Source organism: Eumetopias jubatus, unplaced genomic scaffold (genome assembly GCF_037043125.1).
Source record: "Eumetopias jubatus isolate StellerSeaLion01/CBP00866 unplaced genomic scaffold, mEumJub1_p1.0 scaffold_17, whole genome shotgun sequence".
Lineage (NCBI taxonomy): Eukaryota > Metazoa > Chordata > Mammalia > Carnivora > Otariidae > Eumetopias > Eumetopias jubatus.
Genome location: NW_028274823.1, coordinates 35,283,436 through 35,302,554, shown reverse-complemented (window position 1 = coordinate 35,302,554; position 19,119 = coordinate 35,283,436). Strand labels below are relative to the sequence as shown.

Below are 19,119 nucleotides of genomic sequence, written 5' to 3'. Positions count from 1 at the left end.
CATATACATAATAGTTGTCTTCTAATACACACAAAAGACCAGAATATTCTACATGTCGTAGCTTGGTTTCATTTGTTTTAGTTACTGGTAGTAAGTTTGTTCAGGCTATAGCGTCTGTGTAAAGAACACTGGATTTGGTCCAGGTTCACATGCCAGCTGCCTGTGGCTTATTATGGGCAGATGACTTACCCTATTTCGGCATTTAGGCCACATCTGTCAAATGAGAAGGTTGAACTAAATAATCTCTAATGTCCTTTCTAATTACATTAATTTTATTCTAAATAGGTTTATAGTTAAAAGGAAGTGTGACTTTGCTTATAGGGTGCTTCCAAAATATGTAGTACCTCTTAGGATTAAGCTTGTTAGGAGTTGTATTCATTGGTTCATATATTATTAAAAAGAAGGACTAATGTTGAAGTAAAAGCTACATGGAAAATTTAAACGTGCGAACTTAAAGAGAAATCTCATTAAGTTATTTAGTATCATTTAGTATCATTGGATATACTCCATATCTTTCCTAATTTGAATATAATTTTCAATTAAAACTATTAGAAAAGATGTAAAACTCTCTCTCAAATAAGTAGTTATATTTTCAGTGTAAATTATACGTGAACAAGTAGTAAGACTGAACATATGTGCAGAGATCTGTCTTTTTGCAGATAACTGTGCTACTTTGATTAGAACCTTTTGGCTAAAACAAGAACATATTCATATTGTCTTTAATGTCATTAAATAAATTCTTAAAGCTCAAATGTCTTTCAAATAGTATTGGGTTCATTATTCCGTAGACCATAAATTGGAGGTGAGTTAGCACTTGCATTATTATCAGGTGATTTTAAAGAATAGCAACTTTTGGTTGGTTTTTGTAGTACTCCTGATTGAGTCTCTAAATTTGGAAAGGTTGAACCTACCAGTTCTGGAGAGACACTGCTGTATATGGATGTTTTCATTACCAGCCAGTTGTAAGTTTCTTTTGCTGTAGATACCTAAGAATACCTTTGTTCATTCAAATATTTATCATTCACCTGCTATATAGTAGACACTGTGCTATTTGGTGGTTTTTATTTTTCTGCTGTCAAGGAGCTTATAGTTATGTGAGGGATAAACAGGATATTACAGTTCACAGAATGTAGCACTCCTTAAGATAGAGGAAGCAGCATGTAGAAAGGCTCTAATTCTGTAGTATAAAGTGCAGGGTTGATAAAGTACAAGAAGTGAAGATCAGGAAATGAAGATGAAGTAGACAGGGCCAGACTATAATAGCCCTTGTAAACAGTGTTAGAGAGTTCAGCCTTTATCCTGTATCCTTCTCAGTAGAGAAGTCACAAGAGGGTTTTAAGCAATAAAACCATAATCAGATTTGTACTTTAGAAAGATCTCTCGGGGGCGCCTGAGTGGCTCAGTCAGTTAAGCATCCGACTCTTGATTTCATCTCAGGTCATGATCTCGGGGTCATGAGATCGAGCCCTGGGATGGGCTCTGGCTGAGCATGGAGACTGCTTAAGATTCTCTCTCTCTTGGCCCCCTCTGCCCCACTCATGCTCTCTTTCTCTCTAAAAAAAAAGAAAGAAAAGGAAGGGAGGGAGGAAGGAAAGAAGGAAGGAAGGAAGGAGAGAGAGAGGGAAGGTGGGAGGGAGGGAGGGAAGATGATAGATAGATAGATAGATAGATAGATAGATAGATCGGGTTGATCTCTCTGATTAATGTGTAGAGAATGGATTGGAGACTAGTGGCTGGGAGACCAGCTAGGGGATTGTTGCAGTTTTCTTGGTAAGAGAGATTGGTGACCTGAGTGGGAGTTACTGCCATGGAATTTGATTTAAGAGATGTTTAGGAGGAGAGAACAACAGGAGTTGGTGATTATTTGCATATGAGTGATGATGAGGATAGAGGGGTCAAGTATGATAGCCAAGTTTCAGCCTTAAAGATGGTAGCATTCACTAAGATAGGAAAAATAGGAAGAGCAGGTTTAGAAGGAAAGGATGATAATTCCACTTTTAGATCTACTGAGTATGTCCCAGATGTCACAGCCAAATGGAAGTGTCCAAGTGGTAGTTAGGTATATGGATTTGGACTTCAGGAGACTTAGCCTGGAGTTGTAGATTTGGGAGATAATGGTACTTGCAAGGTGACTGAAGTCAGGAGATTAGATGAGATCATCCAAGGACAGTATGTGTAGTAAGAAGAGAAGACATGGGCTAGAACCCTAAGGCATAGCAGTAATTTTAAGAGATGGCTAGAGGGAGAGATACAGAGAAGATAGAGAAATAAGAGGAAAATCAGTTTGCGACATGGATGCCAGGGAAGGAGAGATCATTTAAGAAGCAGGAGGGAGCTAACTGTGTCAGATACTTTAGATAAATCAGGTCACAAGAGAGCTGGAGAAGTCCATTGGATTTAACCCCTCCAAGGTCATTAGACACATTGGTGAGTGAGGGTACTTTCACTGGTGTAACTAATTTGCAACAAATGTGAAGATAGAAGTATAGATAAGAATTCGTTACATATAAATAGGGGCTTTTGGTAAAAATCTTGGAGAGAATTTACCTTTTAGAGACTGAGAATTTGCTAATAGACGTTGGCTGATAAAAGCAGTTTAGCCAAAAGGCACCCTATAAACCATTGGCTGCACTGCTGTATGGTACTGTAGGAGTGAGGTGCCTGGGTGGCTCAGTCGTTAAGTGTCTGCCTTCGGCTCAGGTTATGATCCCAGGGTCCTGGGATAGAGCCCTGCATTGGGCTCCCTGCTCCACGGGAAACCTGCTTCTCCCTCTCCCACTCCCCCTGCTTGTGTTCCCTCTCTCACTGTGTCTCTCTCTGTCAAATAAATAAAATCTTAAAAAAAAAAGAAGGTACTGTAGGAGTTACAGAATAAAATGGATATCTTGTTGAATTGGTGTCAAGCCTTCACTGAAGAGGAGTGAGGGGAGTCTTTAGAATTAATTGATGATACTAAGCTAGGAAGATGGCCCATAACTTTCTTGGCCAATCTGACTCTTGTATTATGAATGCAAGTCAACAGACAGCTAGGCATCTTTTGCAGGATACTTATCATCAGAACATACAATGGTATTGATATATGCTTTCTCTGCTTCGTAGAAGTTTGATTATATGATTTAAGAGACAGGTCAATTGTCACTTTATTTTCTTCAGAAATATTTTGGTTTGGGGTGTCTGTGTGGCTCAGTCGGTTAAGTGTCTGCGTTCAGCTCAGGTCATGATCCAGGTCCTGGGATCAAGTCCCACGTCAGGCTCCCTGCTCAGCGAGTCTGCTTCTCTCTCTTTCTCTCCCTCTGCCCTTCCCTCCCACTCATTCTCTCTCTCTCTCAAATAAATAAATAAAATCTGAGAAAAAAGAGAAATATTTTGGTTTTCTTTAAAATCCTAAGCATAACAGAGAAATATAATAGTAGACTTTGAGATGCTGTTATTTCCTATTCAAATGTATAAGCAATTTAATTTTTATATTTTTAGGTGATTAGAATATCTTTTTCTAAAATTTCAAAAGCAATATTAACTTTGTTTTTCTTTCTACAGCAATCTTTCCCAAAGAAATTTCCCATGTCTCAGTCAGTGCCTCATATTTACATTCAAGTTAAAGAATTTATTTATGCTAGCCTTAAATTTTCAGAGTCACTTCACCGGAGGTAAGTTTACTGATAAGAAATATATCTTTATCATAGCTATTTTTATGAAACATTAACACTTGATTTTCAGGCCTTGATTCTTTAATGGATTATTATCTTATTGGAAAGCCTTACATATTTTAGCAACATTGAGGTTAAGTTGCTGTAAATTTGATGTTATATATTTTTTTTACTTTCTATAATGTACATCTTCAAACTTACATAAAAAGATAGATTGGAAACTCCTGTGTTCAATAACAAACATTTTGCCATATTTTCTTAATTATTTTTGCTTAAGTATTTTATTTTTAAAAAGATTTTATTTATTTATTTGAGAGAGAAAAAGAGAGAGCGTGCACGCACCCAACGGGTGGCGGGGGGAATCTCAAGCAGACTCTGTATTCAGCGTGGAGCCCCACATGGGGCCCATCTCATGACCCTAAGATCACGACCTGAGCCGAAATCAGGAGTTGCACGTAACCGACTGAGCCATCTAGGCACCCTTTTGCTAAGTATATTAAAAAGCAGATTCCAGAAATAATGACATATTACCTCTAGAAACAGTATGTGCTTCTCAAAAAATAAAGTAATTTCATTATTTAACCATCACACTTAACAAAATTAATACTATTCCATAATATCAATTCCCTAGTCCATATCACTATTTTCTTGATTGTCCCCAAGATGTCTTTTTACCATTGGTATGTTTGTTTGCTAATAAGAGTTTGCTTCTGTTACTCTTTTTAGAATTTTTTTATTAAGTTTTTAATTTTAATTCCAGTATAGTTAATATACAGTGTTATATTAGTTTCAGGCTTTCAGTGTAGTGATTCAGCAGTTCTATACATTACTCAGTGCTCATTATAAGTGTACTCTTTAATCCCCTTCACCTATCTCACCCATCCCCCCTCTGATAACCATCAGTTTGTTCTTTTTTTTCCTTTGCTTGTTTGTTTTGTTTCTTAAATCCCACATATGAGTGAAATCATATGGTATTTGTCTGTCTTTGACTGATTTATTTCACTTAGCATTAAACTCTTTAGCTCCATCCATGTTGTTGCAAATGGCAAGATTTCATTCTTTTTTATGGCTGAATAATATTATATATATGTATATGTGTGTGTGTATATATATATATAGCACTTCTTTATCCATTTATCACGGACACTTGGGCTGCTCTAGTTGGTATATTTGAATCAGGGTCCAAATTCATAACGATGGTTGTAAGAATTAAATGAGGTAATGCAGGTGTATAAAGCACTCAGTATAGTAGTGCCGGGCCTATGGTAGCACATAGTTACTTCAGAGAGGATGGGATACTACAATATTAGATGTGAGACTGGAACTTGGAGTGTTTATATTTTATTTTGTAAGCATCAGGGAATTGTTGAAGAGTTTTTAAGTAAGGGATGACATTATTAGAGTTATATTCTAGAAAGTTTACTCTGACCTCCATGTAGGTGATAGATTGGAGGGGGATAGAAAAAAATAGTCATGTTGAACTGATGAAGACAGTGGTTCAAGAAGGGAGATGAAGAAAGACTGAAATAGGATCAGTGGTGATGAAGAGGAAGGAACATAAACAAGAAGTATTTAAGAGCCTGATATTACCCTGTACTTGTGAATAATTAGAAGATGAAGTTAAGGGAAGTTAACAATTTGCCCTACCTTGGGGTGGACTTGAATTTGTTTATATACTCTTAAATAGATTCTGGTTATAGATAGTCATCTTTGAAAACAATGATGCATGCATTCATCTGTTCTCAACATATGCATGTGAAAGGGAGAAACAAGAAGTATCTTTTTAACAGTCATCCTACAACTTGGCTCAAATGTTATATTTGAGAATTATTCTTGAAGCTGCAGTATTGACTCTATAATATTGGTTTCCCTCATCTTTTACTTTAAATGTAGATTACTTTAACATTTTTAAAATTGGTAGTGTATACAATTTGCATGTCCTAACACGTACTTTTTATTACCTAATCTAAATGTTGATTATTGAAAAATAGGACTGATACCTAATTAAGATATTGTTAAACTGTAGAAAGTATAGAAACCTAGCAGTTTGGAATTAACTTTTGTTTTATTTACAGAGGAGAGACATTGGGTATCCAATTGTTATCTGATATTTTTATTGCATTTATAACACCGAAGATAAAAGTCATTAGTCATAATATTATGTATAATTTCCCTAAAGCCTCCCTAATGTCTTACTAGAACTAGAACTGGCACCTCAGTTCTGACTTTGTATGTGAACTCAGCCTTCTAGGAAGTCAGTGTTGTGGACTAGTGCTACAGCAGAAAAGACTGTCAGTTTTTTTCTCTGTCTTTGACAAAAATATTTGTCATTTTGTTAGTTCAATATCTAGTCGTTCTAATGAACTGTCTATGATCATAAGTTATTCATTCAACAAGGCTTTTTATGTTTGTGTTTTTTAAAATTATGCTTTACTAAATACATTGGTTATTTTCATTTTGTTAATAAGAGAATTGACAGTTCAGACTACAGAGACAGCACACAGCATAGTTAATTTAAAAATATGTAAATCTAAATTTATTCTAGATCATCAGGTTTCTGACTTACATTTTTATTTTAAAAATTTGTATCTGTGAGCTGAAATTGAGCTATTAGAGTTCCTTTGTTTTTTTACTTGTCCTTAAAAAGTTATGGGAAAAAAATCACTTTCTGGATTTAAAGCTCTTTTATTATGTTTAAATATATTTGGAGTTTGATTTTTAGAACCAGAAGATGCTTCAGAGCTTTTTAGTACAAATGTTTGGGTTTCTTTTTATATATGAATAAAAGTAGGGCTGGAGAATGAAATGACTTCATGAAGAGACTTCAAAGTCTCAACTATTTGGTCACAGAGGAAGCATCTGGATCTAATATGATCTATAAGAAATTTTCAGTTTGCATAAGAGACTAAGCTATAAAATATTTTAAGAGGTTTATTATAATTAAGATTTAATTACCAAATGTTTTTTAAAATGTAGGAAGAGTACAGGTTATATATAGGCTCAAAGTACAAGGAGTTAAGGAAAAAAATTGCTCAGTTGGGATAAAAACCTGATGGGGGAAATACTGATCATTGTCAGGTAAATCTTATTAGCACAAATAGGACGTAGGTGCTGATAGTTTTCTTTATCTGCTTTTACTTATGCAAGAAAAAAGTATGCATTGACTCAGCATTCAAGGAAATTCAGGGAAATTAAACAGAAGGCATTATCTGTACTGGATAAGTTTTCATCTGTGAAGTATGCTATTCACGGTGTCTTTAAGCATAATTGAGTGTGTCAGAAAAGAAACCATAGGAGTAGGCAACCACCTCTTTTTTAACAGGGTGAGTACACTGATTGTTCCAGGACACTGTTGATAGATTAGAGTTTTCTGTCTCAGAATATGATGTCAAGTAACCCTAAAACCCTACTGGTATGTCTGGTAAGTCTTGATTTTAGTTGTAAAGAATCAGAGAAATATTCTTTTAGGTATGTCAGAGTTAGGGTTAGCAGATATTGAAAAAAGTGCCTGCATTACAATGGACAGCATTGGAGTAGTAGTGAGAAGTACCTGTGTTTTGTCAAATCTTGCTCTGTTTGCAATTAAAAAATAAATATAAACTAGTAAGTATCTGTGCTTCATAAGATTATTAAGAGTAATGTTTTTAATAAAGGAGAAAGGATGCTAAAATTTTAGTCTATGTAGCAGCTGAAGTAATTCCACCCCGAGCCCCTAGGTACATTTGGCAATGTCTTTGGGCTGTCACAACTTAGGGGGAAGTGTGCTACTTGCATCTAGTGGGTAGAGGCCAGGAACGCTGCTAAACATCCTTCAAAGCACAGGAGAGCCTCACAACAAAGAATTATCTTGCCTGAAATGTTAATAGTGCTAAGACTGAGAAAACTTAGTCTAAGGACAGCTTAATCGTTTGTAATGAAGCTATTTATATTAATATATATATGAAGAAGTCATTGTTTACTTAAATTGAAGGCCTAATGGTTAGGAGAAAATAAAAAGCTTGTTAGTGCTAGCCTAGCAATCTTTAGGATGTTAAGAAATACAGAGTTTTCTTTGCACCAAATTAAAACTAATGTAAGGTAATTATGTTTATTTCTTTGAATCTTTTAAAAAAATCTCAGTAGACATGGATAGTTTAGTTATATTAAAGTTAAATCTAGTAATTAATCATATCTAGAAAGAGCTCACATTAATTTGCATTTAAAAATAATTTTAGCTATAGTTGTATTTGAAGTGTCTTTGGAAGTGTCCCATAGTGGAGTCATAATTTAAGAAGAATTTTATTTCCTTATACTAAGTATCCCATGGTTTTGCTCTAATGGTTAATGGAATACATTTAAATTATGCCATAAGTGAACGTTCTACTTTGTTGAAAATGTTGCTTTTGTGACAGAATTGAATTTGGGGATTTAATAAATCTGGGTAATTTATTTAAAGATATAAAAGAATGAGGTGGGGCAAATTATTTTAGTAAACTGTGTTAAGTCATTTAGGAAGCTAACTGTACCTTTGTGGAAAGCGAAATAATAATCAACCTTTATTTTTAGCTCAACAGAAATAGATGATATGCTTAGAAAATCTACAAATCTGCTGCTGACCAGAACTTTGAGTAGCTGTTTACTGAACCTTATTAGAAAACCTCATATAGGTTTGACAGAGGTAGGTTAAACAAGTACTTAATAGCTAAATCTTTCATTATATGAAAAAAACTGTATGAATTGTTATTGCTAAACATCATCCTGTAAAACTAGCTTTCTATTTTATTTTTTAAATTTATTTTTATTTTTTAAAAGATTTTATTTATTTGAGAGAGAGAGTGAGAGAGAGAGTGCACGAGAGGGGGTAGGGTCAGAGGGAGAAGCGACTCCCCATGGAGCAGGGAGCTCGATGTGGGACTCGATCCCAGGACTCCAGGATCATGACCTGAGCTGAAGGCAGTCGCTTAACCAACTGAGCCACCCAGGCGCCCCGTAATTTATTTTATTTTTAAAGATTTATTTATTTATTTTAGAGAGAGGGTGCAGGCCTGGGGGGGAGGGGCAGAGGTAGAGGAAGAGGGAGAGAGAGAATCTCCAGCAGACTCCCTGCTGAACATAGAGCTCCACTCGGGGGCTTGATCTCACAACCCTGAGATCATGACCTGAGCCGAAATCAAGAGTCAGATTCTTAACCAACTGAGCCACCCAGGTGCCCCATCTGTTTTAAATTTATTAGTAGAAGTGGGTTTGTTTTGTCAGTGTAAATTCAAGCCATGTGAGGGGCAAGGGTTTACATGGAGAATACTCGGTAGTTGAAGATGTTAGAGCATATATGTAGATTTAGGATTGCCAGATTTTATATGAAAAGTGAAAATGCTCATTTTTTTACTTGGTAAATGTATAAAATTTGGAAAAGTACTTTTAAGAGTTATTCTAAGTTAATTGGCAGTTAGACTCTTGATTTTTCTTTTAAAGGATAGCATTCATAATATTTGCAGCAGGCTTTTGAAATCAGATAATCCCTTGTATCCTATAAAGCTATAATTATGCAGAAATGGTATAGTTGCTGAAAGTAATAATTCATTTTCAAAAACCAAATGATTTTGTGTACATGTAACCTGCATTTTAACAGATATATTTTGTATTTTCTAGCTAGTGCAGATCATCATAAACACAACACACTTGGAACAAGCTTGCAAATACCTTGAGGACTTTATAACTAACATTACAAACATTTCTCAAGAGACTGTTCATACCACAAGACTTTATGGACTTTCTACTTTTAAGGTATGTAAAAATCTGACCAAAAAGTTTTATTTCCATTACTGTAAGCAAACTTTTAAAAATTAAAGACAACTTTTATCATACATTTGATTCCATTATATTCTGAACAGCTGAAAATTAGAGATTGTCATTATCAACAAGCAGATAAATGTCAGTTTCCTTTTGGCACTTTAAACATCTTCACTAAAATGGAGAAAAATATATTGATTTTCTACAGCTATATTACACTTTGTTCATGTTTTGAAGACTTACAGTATTGCTAAATCAGCCTAACTGGATTTCCATTAATGTCTCACAGTTCCATAATTAATTTTATATGTAATGTGTATACATGTGTGTGTTTGGAAATTAAAAATGTAAGATGAAATAGATAAGACTGGCTTTATATCCTTTATTAACTCTGATCTGAAGAAAAATAAATATTACCTTATTGTATGTTACCGAAGTCCTACTTTCTTCTGAATGGAAAGATTTCTGTTTACATAATACTGTGTGATATCCCAAAAGATTAATTAATGGTTGTTTTAAGGAGAATGGAAGATTAAATAATTTCATTAATTTGTTTTATAAACTATTTTATAATTTTATTGATTTGGGGTCATATAGATGAGACCCTGGCATAATCTAGTAATATAAATCCCTTTTCATTGAGTAGTTTATTAAATTAATATAAACCACTTACTCATCTCTTATCTTTAAAATAGGCTAGCTAGTTTAATTTTTTTAAAAGATTTTATTTATTTGATAGAGAGAGACAGCCTGAGCAGGGGGAGGAGCAGAGGAGAAGTAGTCTTCCCAACGAGCAGGGAACCTGAGCAGGGAGCCGGATGTGGGGCTCAGTCCCAGGACCCTGAGATCATGACCTGAGCTGAAGGCAGATGCTTAATCGACTGAGCCACCCAGATGCCCCTAGGCTGGCTAGTTTAACCTCATAGCCCTTTCTAAGTTTTTTATTAAAGAGTTACCATGTTTTGGGGCGCCTGGGTGGCTCAGTCGTTGGGTGTCTACCTTCGTCTCGGGTCATGATCCCAGGATCCTAGGATCGAGCCCCGCATAGGGCTCCCTGCTCCATGGGAAGCCTTCTCCCTCTCCCACTGCCCCTGTTTGTGTTCCCGCTCTTGCTATCTCTCTCTCTGTCAAATGAATAAAATCTTTAAAAAAAGAGTTATCATGTTTTTACTCTTGATATATTATAAATTACCTACCTTGTCTCCTATAATTATAGTACAGTCATTTACATTTAAAAAATTAAGTATACTTGTATTTAGAAATAACTAATGTTAATAGTAACCACACTTCCAAAGTGTGAAGTCCAGAAATGACTCTTAGCCCCTAAAATTATCTGGCTGGTCCCCAAATCTTATGTTTTTCTGGTGATTCTTGAGCTCATATAGTCATCCTAATACATAAGGCATAGATGCAGATGATATCTGGGTGAGCAGTTAGATAAAGTTCGTTATTAAAACTGAGACAGAAACTTGACAAAGCAGGCATTCGTTTATTCAGATAGTATAGTATAGTAATTAAGGGCAATATACTCTGGAGTTAGACTATTGTGTGACTTTGGGCACATTCTTCAACTGTAATGTTCCCCAGGTTTTTTTCTATAAAATTTGAGTAGTAATGTATAACCTACGTCATACAATTATTAAGTTTAAAGGGGATACTTACCATAGTGTCATTTGTTGTACATCATCTATGCTCTGAGTGCTCTATTAGGTGCTGAGAATATAAAAAAATATATCCCTGCCCTCGAGAAGCTCATAGGAGAAAAAACTGTAAAAAGACACTTGACAATATGGTGTGATAAGTACTATAACATGGGAGGAAAGTCCACAAGTTTTTGTACACTTTTCTAATCCAATGACAAATTCTTTTCTTTTATATTAGATTTTACACAATCTTTCTTCTTTTTCATTATTGTTTTCTGTCCACAATTATGTCCATGTGTTACTCATATACTGTCAAGAAGAGATTTACTAAAGAATGGAGTTGTAAGCATATTTAACTGTTAACATTAAATTTAACAACCTTACTCTGTACTCTCATTAAAACATGAATTGCCTTGGCATCTGGTATATCTAGGGATCTTCAAGCAAATTTTCTTTTCATTTATAAGTCAAAGAACCAAGACACTGAAACATGATGTTTTTAGATTAAGGGATCTTGGAACTATACTTTCCCAAATCTGCCTGTTTGGAGGGAATGTTTAGAAATGTTAGCTCTGGTTCATCATTCCAGTGGTCCCTTAAGTTATAGATATTTAGTTGAAACTACAGTTGCTATGGAATACCCCTTGGGTTTTCTTGGAAATCAGGAAATCAGGTGCAGCCTGTACAAATAGTAGAGCATCCTTGTTGTTTGTTTGTTTTGTTTTCACACAGAGCTCAGGAAACGCTTTCTGTTTTATGATACAAGAACAAGAACTGTGCTCATTTCTACCTTTTGTCTGTTTCAAGAGGAATTTGTCTTAAACTGTGATCTAAGGAAGCAATTCAACAGCGAGAATTATTAAATCAATATTAAAGTGAATTATTGAGTGAGATTGGGGGGAATTTCCATTCCTAGGGAATAGTCAGTCTGTTACCTCTTTCACAGAGCTGATTAAAGTACAGTCTTGATTACCGACTTTAGCATGGATTGCTTATTTAACCTCTTAGCCTGATTCTTTTCAGTCCAGTGACCCTAGCAAACATATTCCTATTTAGTTGCCCAATGATTATGGAAATAAGCATTTAACAGTTCTTTTACCCACACCTCCATTTGTTTCCCCTCCAAAAAGCACAGATGCACACACAAAGTGCTTGATTTTTACCACATTTGCTTACTTTATGAAATATCATATAAACTCTCTTGTTAGCAGGCCTTTCATTTTGCTAAATCTGTGAGTGATACAAAAGAGGTTAAGTAACTAGTTCTACCCTCAAGCAGTACCTCAGCTTTTTGAAACTAACCTGGAACCACACTGAGAGCTACTTTTAAGACTTCTGACTGAAAGATTTGCATCAGAATGGAGGGGGGAAATGGGAATACCATTACCTTTTTAATCTATAAAGTAGAGAAATGGCCTAGTTCTTTTTCTTTGGCATCAGAGCTCTTTAACTTTGCTCCAGGGAGTATTTCCAACCTGCCACTCTAAAGAGGCCTGGCAGTGATTCCAACTGTAACTGCCTAGATGGAATATGCTTCTGATTCTTTTTCTAATTTGCCTTTTTAAAGTCTGTTGATGACTGTGTAGCACAGTTTTTTTTAGAATTATGGTTAAAGTGACAGTGGTAAGTGGTTTTTGATCAAGAGCTTGAAATTCTCATCCTATAGAACAAGGACATGGGACATGGACTTTTACAAAATCTAAATTAAGTGTAACATGTATATATAAGCATGCACAATTTATAAATGCAAAAATTATAAATCTGTATAGCTCAATTAATTATTCAGAGGTAAATACAGACTTTTAGTTTCCATTCTGGTATGCAAAGAGCTTGGAAGTTGTCACTCTGTCCTGACAAATAAAAAAGTGAGAAAACTGAAAAAATCAACAGCCTTTCTTTGATCTATCAGAGAAGTGAGATCACAGGGCAAACTGCTCGCCCCCAAATTGGAGAGAGACAGACTGAAAAATAGAGAGAACCACAACTTAATGGAACAGAAACTTCTGCAGGAATCAGTATTGGAAAACCTGAACTGTAGTTGATGAATTGCTGGAGGCTCAGTGTGGACAAGTTAGGGAGTTAAAACTCAAGGGGGACCCAATCTGGGTGGGGCTAACACTTTTGTGAGTTGTCTGTCCTAGAGCTCTACCAGCTTCTTCCAGTGAAGACTGAAGAATAATCTTCTTGTGCTTCCAGCAGTGGGGAAGGAAAAGGAACCATTTTGAAATACACCAGAGCATTCTGTTCTTCAAGTATTCTATTCTTCTTAACAAGACCTGTCCTCAAAAGAAACTATGTACCAGTGCCTGAACTATTGGGGTTTTATCAGAGCCTAACCAGATTGGGGGAAAGGAAATATGCAACTCCAGCTGCTATAGCCATCCTGTTCCACCAAAGGGGTGGAAATGAGAAGCACTTGTGAGGTTTATAGCCACGGGGCAAAGCTTTATTAAAGACTGTGACCCAGTCAACTATACTTAAATAATAAAAATTTAAAAAACAAAACAAAACAAAAAAACCTGTGACCTTAATCATGACTCTAGAGCACTTCCTCTCCCCTTACACCTTACCACCACATTACTAGTCTTATTTACTGCAGTTCCTTTCACCTAGTACATCATGTCTGGCTGTCAAGAAAAATTTCATGGAAGACTAAAAGGCAAAAAACACAGTTTGAAGAGGTAGAGTAAGTATTGGAACCAGATTCAGATATGTCAGGGATATTAGAATTATCAGATGGGGAATTTTTTTTAAATTATGATTAATATGCTAAGGACGTAATGATAATGTAGACAATATGAAAGAACAGGTGGGTAATGTAAGAGAGATGGAAAGTCTAAGAAAGAATCAAAAAGAAAGGCTAGAGATCAAAAGCAATAAACAGAAATGAAGAATGCCTTTGATGCATGTATTAGTAGAGTAGACACAGCTGAGGAAAGAATCTCTGAGCTTGGGGATATGTCAATAGAAACTTCCAAAACAGAGAGGCAAAGAGAAAAAAAATTCTAAAAAAAAAAAAAATTAAACAGAATATCCAAGAACTGTGGGACAACTACAAAAGGTAAACATACATGGAATGGGAATATGTTTAGGAGAAAAAAGAAAGGGACAGAAGCAATATTTGATGCAGTATTGACTGAGAATTTCCTAAAATTAATGTCAGACACTAAACCATGGATCCAGAAAGCTTAGAAAACACCAAGCAGGATAAATACCAAAATAATTACACCTAGGCATATCATATTCAAACTGCACAAAATTAAAGATAATCCTGAAAGAAGCCAGAACCTAGAGTTAACAAAAATAAGAATTACATCTGACTTCTCTTTGTAAAACATGCAAGCAAGAAGAAAATGGAGTGAAATATTTAAACTATTGAGAGAAAAACACCCACCAACCTAGAATTTTATATCCTGTGAAATTATCCTTCAAAAGTGAAGGAGAAAGACTTTCTCAGACAAACAAAAATTAAGGACGTTAGTGGCTAGTAGACCTGCCTTGTAAGAAGTGTTAAAATAACTTCTTCAGAGATAAAGAAAATGATCTAGGTCAGGAAATCAGGTCTACATAAAGAAAGGCAGAGCATCAGAGAAAGTGTAAATGAAGGTAAAATGAAAACTTTGTTTATTCTTAATTGCTCTCATAGATAACAATTTGTTCAAAATGATAATGTATTCAATTATGTATGCTTTATGTATATGCTTATGTATGTTTATGTATAAGAGAAATGGATGACAGTAGTGATACAAGGGGAGGGAGGAATTGGGATTATTTTGTCATTATACTCTTACTACCCATGAAATAGTATAGTGTTATTTGAAAGTGGACTTGGCATAATTATAAATGTATATAGGAAACTCTAAGGCAACCACTAAAAAGTTAAAAAAAAAGCATAACTGATATGCTAAGAAAGGAAATAAAATGGAATCATGCAAATATTCAGTATCACAAAAGGCAGAAAAAGAGTGAAACACAAAAGTAGGAACAAAGAACAAGTGCAAAAATAGAAAACAGTAACAAATATGGTAAATACTAATCCAGCTATATCAGTAATCACTTTAAACATAATAGCTTAACAATACTAATTGAAAGAGATTTATCAGGATGGATCAATAAAACAAGACCCAACTATATGTTGTTTACAAAACCCACTTTAAGTATGAAGACACATGTAGATTAAAACTAAACAGAGAAAGATAGACCATGTTAACACTAATCAAAAAAGTGGGTGGTTGGTTATATTAATACAGAGCATACTTCAGAGCAAAGAAAGTTATCAGGGATAAAGAGAGGCATTATATAACGACAAAGGGGTCAGTTCTCCAAGAAGACACAAGAATCCATGGTGTACATGTGTCTGGCAACAGAGGGTCCAAATATGTGAGGCAAAAACTGATAGAACATCGAGGAGAAGTGAATAAGTCCATTGTTATAGTTGGAGAATTCAACACTCGTCTGTCAGAAATGGACAGATCCAGCAAACAGAAAATCACTAAGGACATAGTTGAACACAACACCATGGATTACCTGGATATAATTAACATCTATAGACTGCTTCATTTAACAACAGCAGAATATACATTCTTCTCAAGCTCAAATGGAACATTCACCAAGACAGCTATGTTCTAAACACATCTTAAAAAACTTGGAAGAATAGAAATCTGATACAGTATCTGCCCTCAGACCACAGTGGAATTAAATAAGAAATCAATAACAGAAAGCTAAGCTGGAAGATCCCTAAATACTTAAAGATTAAACAGCACACTTCTAAATAAATGTGGGTCAAGGAAGAAAGCGAGAGTAAAGGATTATTAATCCTGTGCCCACAGATTTGATAACCTAGATGAAATGAACCAGTTTCTTGGAAGACAAAATCTGCTAAAACTCACACAAGAAGAAATAGACAATCTGAATAGGTCTGTATTTATTAAAGAAATTCAATCAATGATAAATAACCTTCCAAAACAGAGCACCAGGCCCAGATGGGTTTAGTGATGAATTCTACCAAACATTTAAGGAAAAAGTTATACCAGTTCTCTACAGTCTCTTTTACATAAGAGCAGAGGGAATACTTCCAAACTCATTCTATGAGGCCAGCATTACCCTAATACCAAAACCGGAGACATTACAAGAAAAGTAAACTACAGACTAATATCTCTCATGAACATAGATGCAGAAGTCCTCAACAAAATATTATCAAATTGAATCCAACAACTTATAAAAGGAATTCTACATCATGACCAAGTGAGATTTATCCCATGTATGCAAAGCTAGTTCAGCATTTAAAAATCAGTTAATATATGAATAAGTCACAGGGACAAAACGTACAGCACAGGGAATATAGCCAATGGTATTATAATAGCATTGCATGGTGACAGATGGTAGTCACACTTGTGGTGAACATAGCATAATGTATAAACTTATTGAATCACTACATTATATACCTGAAACTAATGTAATATTGTGTGTCAACTATACTTCAATTAAAAAATTGTTTAAAACCAGTTAATATGGGGTGCCTGGGCAGCTCAGTTGGTTAAGCATCTGCCTTTGGCTCAGTTCATGATCTCAGGGTCCTGGGATCAAGCCCTGCATTGGGCTCTCTGCTCAGCGGGGAGCCTGCTTCTCCCTCTTTCTCTGCCCCTCCCCCTACTCATGCTTGTGCTCTCTCTCGCTCTCTGTCTCAAATAAATAAGATCTTTAAAAAATAAATAAAACGAGTTAACATATTCTGTCACATCAACAAACTAAAGAAAATAACATCATATCAGTAGATGCAAAAAAAGCATTTGACAAAATTCAGCACCCATTCATGAGAAAAACTCTCAGTAAACTAGGAATAGAGAGTAACCTCCTTAACTTGATAAAAAATATCTACAAAACTCCTACAGCTATCATACTTAATGGTGAGAAATTGGAAGCTTTCCCACTAAGGAACAAGCAAAAATGTTCCCTCTCACCATTCCTTTTCAGCATCATAGTGGAAGTACTACTTAGTTCAGTTAAGACAAGAAAAGGAAATAAAAGATGTACTGATTGGGAAGGGAGAAATAAAACCATCTTTGTTTGCAGATGACATGATTGTCTATGTATAAAATCCAGAAGAATAAAACAAAAACTCTTCTGGAATTTAATTACCAACTATAGCAAGGTTTCTTTCTTTTTTTTTTTTTTAAGATTTTTATTTATGAGAGAGAGAACACAAGCAGGGTGGAGGGGTACAGGGAGAGGGAGAAGCAGGCTCCCTGCTGAGTAGGGAGGCTGATGCAAGGGCTTGATTCCAGGACCCCAGGATCATAACCTGAGCTGAAGGCAGAGATGCTTAACGATTGAACCACCCAGGTGCCCCATAGCAAAGTTTCAAGATACAAGGTTAATGTACAAAAGTTAATAGGTTTCCTATTGTTAACAGACTCAATATTGTCATGATGTCAGTTCTTCCCAACTTGAGCTTTATTTGTTTGTTTGTTTAGTTAGTAAGTAAACTCTACTCCCCATGTGGGGCTTGAACTCATGACCCTGAGATTAGGAGTCACATGCTCTACCAGCTGAGCCAGCCAGGTGCCCCCAACTTGAGCTTTAGATTCAAGGCATTCCTCATCACAATCTCAGCAAGTTATTTTATGGATATTGAGAAACTGATATTAAAGTCTAATGGAGAGGCAAAAACCCCAAAATAGGCAACATGATAGTAAAAGAGAAGAAAAAAGTTGGAGGACTGATACTACTTGACTTTAAGATTTATTATAAAGACAGTGTGCTGTTGGCCAAAAAAAAAAAAAAAACCAGACGTATAGATCAATGGAACAGAGTAGAGAGCCCAGAAATAGACCCACGTAAATGTATTCAACTGTTATTTGACAAAGGGGCAAGGACAATATAATAGAGCAGAGTCTTTTCCACAAATGGTGTTAGAACAACTGGACATTTACCTGCAAAGAAATGAATCTAGATACAGACCTTGCACCATTCACAAAAATTAACTCAAAATAGATCATAGACCTGAATGTAAAATTATAAAACTCCTAGAAGTTAACGTTGGAGAAAATCTGGATGACCTTGGGTGGCAGTGACTTTATTTTGTTTTCATGTTATGTTAATCACCATACATTAAATCATTAGTTTTTGATGCAGTCAGTGTTCCATGATTCACTGTTTGCGTATAACACCCAGTGCTCCATTCAGTACGTGCTCTCATTAATACCCATCACCAGGCTAACCCTTCCCCCCCTCCAGAACCCTCAGTTTGTTTCTCAGAGTGCATAGTCTCTCATGGTTCATCTCCCCCTCCAACTTCCCCCCTTCATTTTTCCCTTCCTGCTATCTTTTTTCTTTTTTAACATATAATGTATTATTTGTTTCAGAGGTACAGGTCTATGATTCAACAGTCTTACACAGTTCACAGCACTCACTGTAGCACATACCCTCCCCAATGTTTATCACCAAGCCACCCCATCCCTCCCACCCCCCACCACTCCAGCAACCCTCAGTTGGTTTCCTGAGGTTAAGAATTCCTCATATCAGTGAGATCATATGATACATGTCTTTCTCTGATTGACTTACTTTGCTTATTAGCCTAATACCCTCTAGTTCCATCCACGTCATTGCAAATGGCAGATTTTATTCCTTTTGATGGCTGCATAATATTCCAGTGTGTGTGTGTGTGTGTGTGTGTGTGTGTGTGTGTGTGTGTGTGTGTGTGTGTATACCACATCTTTATCCATTCGTCTGTCGATGGACATCTTGGTTCTTTCCATAGTTTGGCTATTGTGGACATTGCTGCTATAAACATCGGGGTGCATGTACCCCTTAGATGCACGATCCATGAAAGAATTGATCAACTGGGTTTTATTAAAATTAAAAACTTACGTTCTTTGAAAGTCTTTGTCAAGAGAATGTAGGAAAACAAGTCACTGATTGGGAGAAAATATTTTCAAAAGACATGACCAGATAAAAGACTATTTTTCAAAATATGTATACAAAGAACTCTTAAAATCCAACAATAAGAAAATGAACAACACAGTTAAAAAATGGAGAAAAGACCTGAGTAGACACCTCAC

At 35.6% G+C, this 19,119-nt stretch overlaps 1 protein-coding gene across 4 annotated transcripts in view; it reads left to right on the top strand.

The window, feature by feature from the left end:
• The window catches only part of EXOC6 (exocyst complex component 6), a 227,377-nt gene that overhangs the window by 106,137 nt on the left and 102,121 nt on the right, over positions 1 to 19,119 (top strand). For all 4 annotated transcript variants that reach the window (XM_028098444.2, XM_028098441.2, XM_088019985.1 and 1 more), the window contains 3 exons: positions 3,538 to 3,647; positions 8,193 to 8,304; positions 9,276 to 9,410. In XM_028098444.2, coding sequence (XP_027954245.1) covers positions 3,538 to 3,647; positions 8,193 to 8,304; positions 9,276 to 9,410 — 357 coding nt within the window. The remainder of the gene's footprint in view (positions 1 to 3,537; positions 3,648 to 8,192; positions 8,305 to 9,275; positions 9,411 to 19,119) is intronic.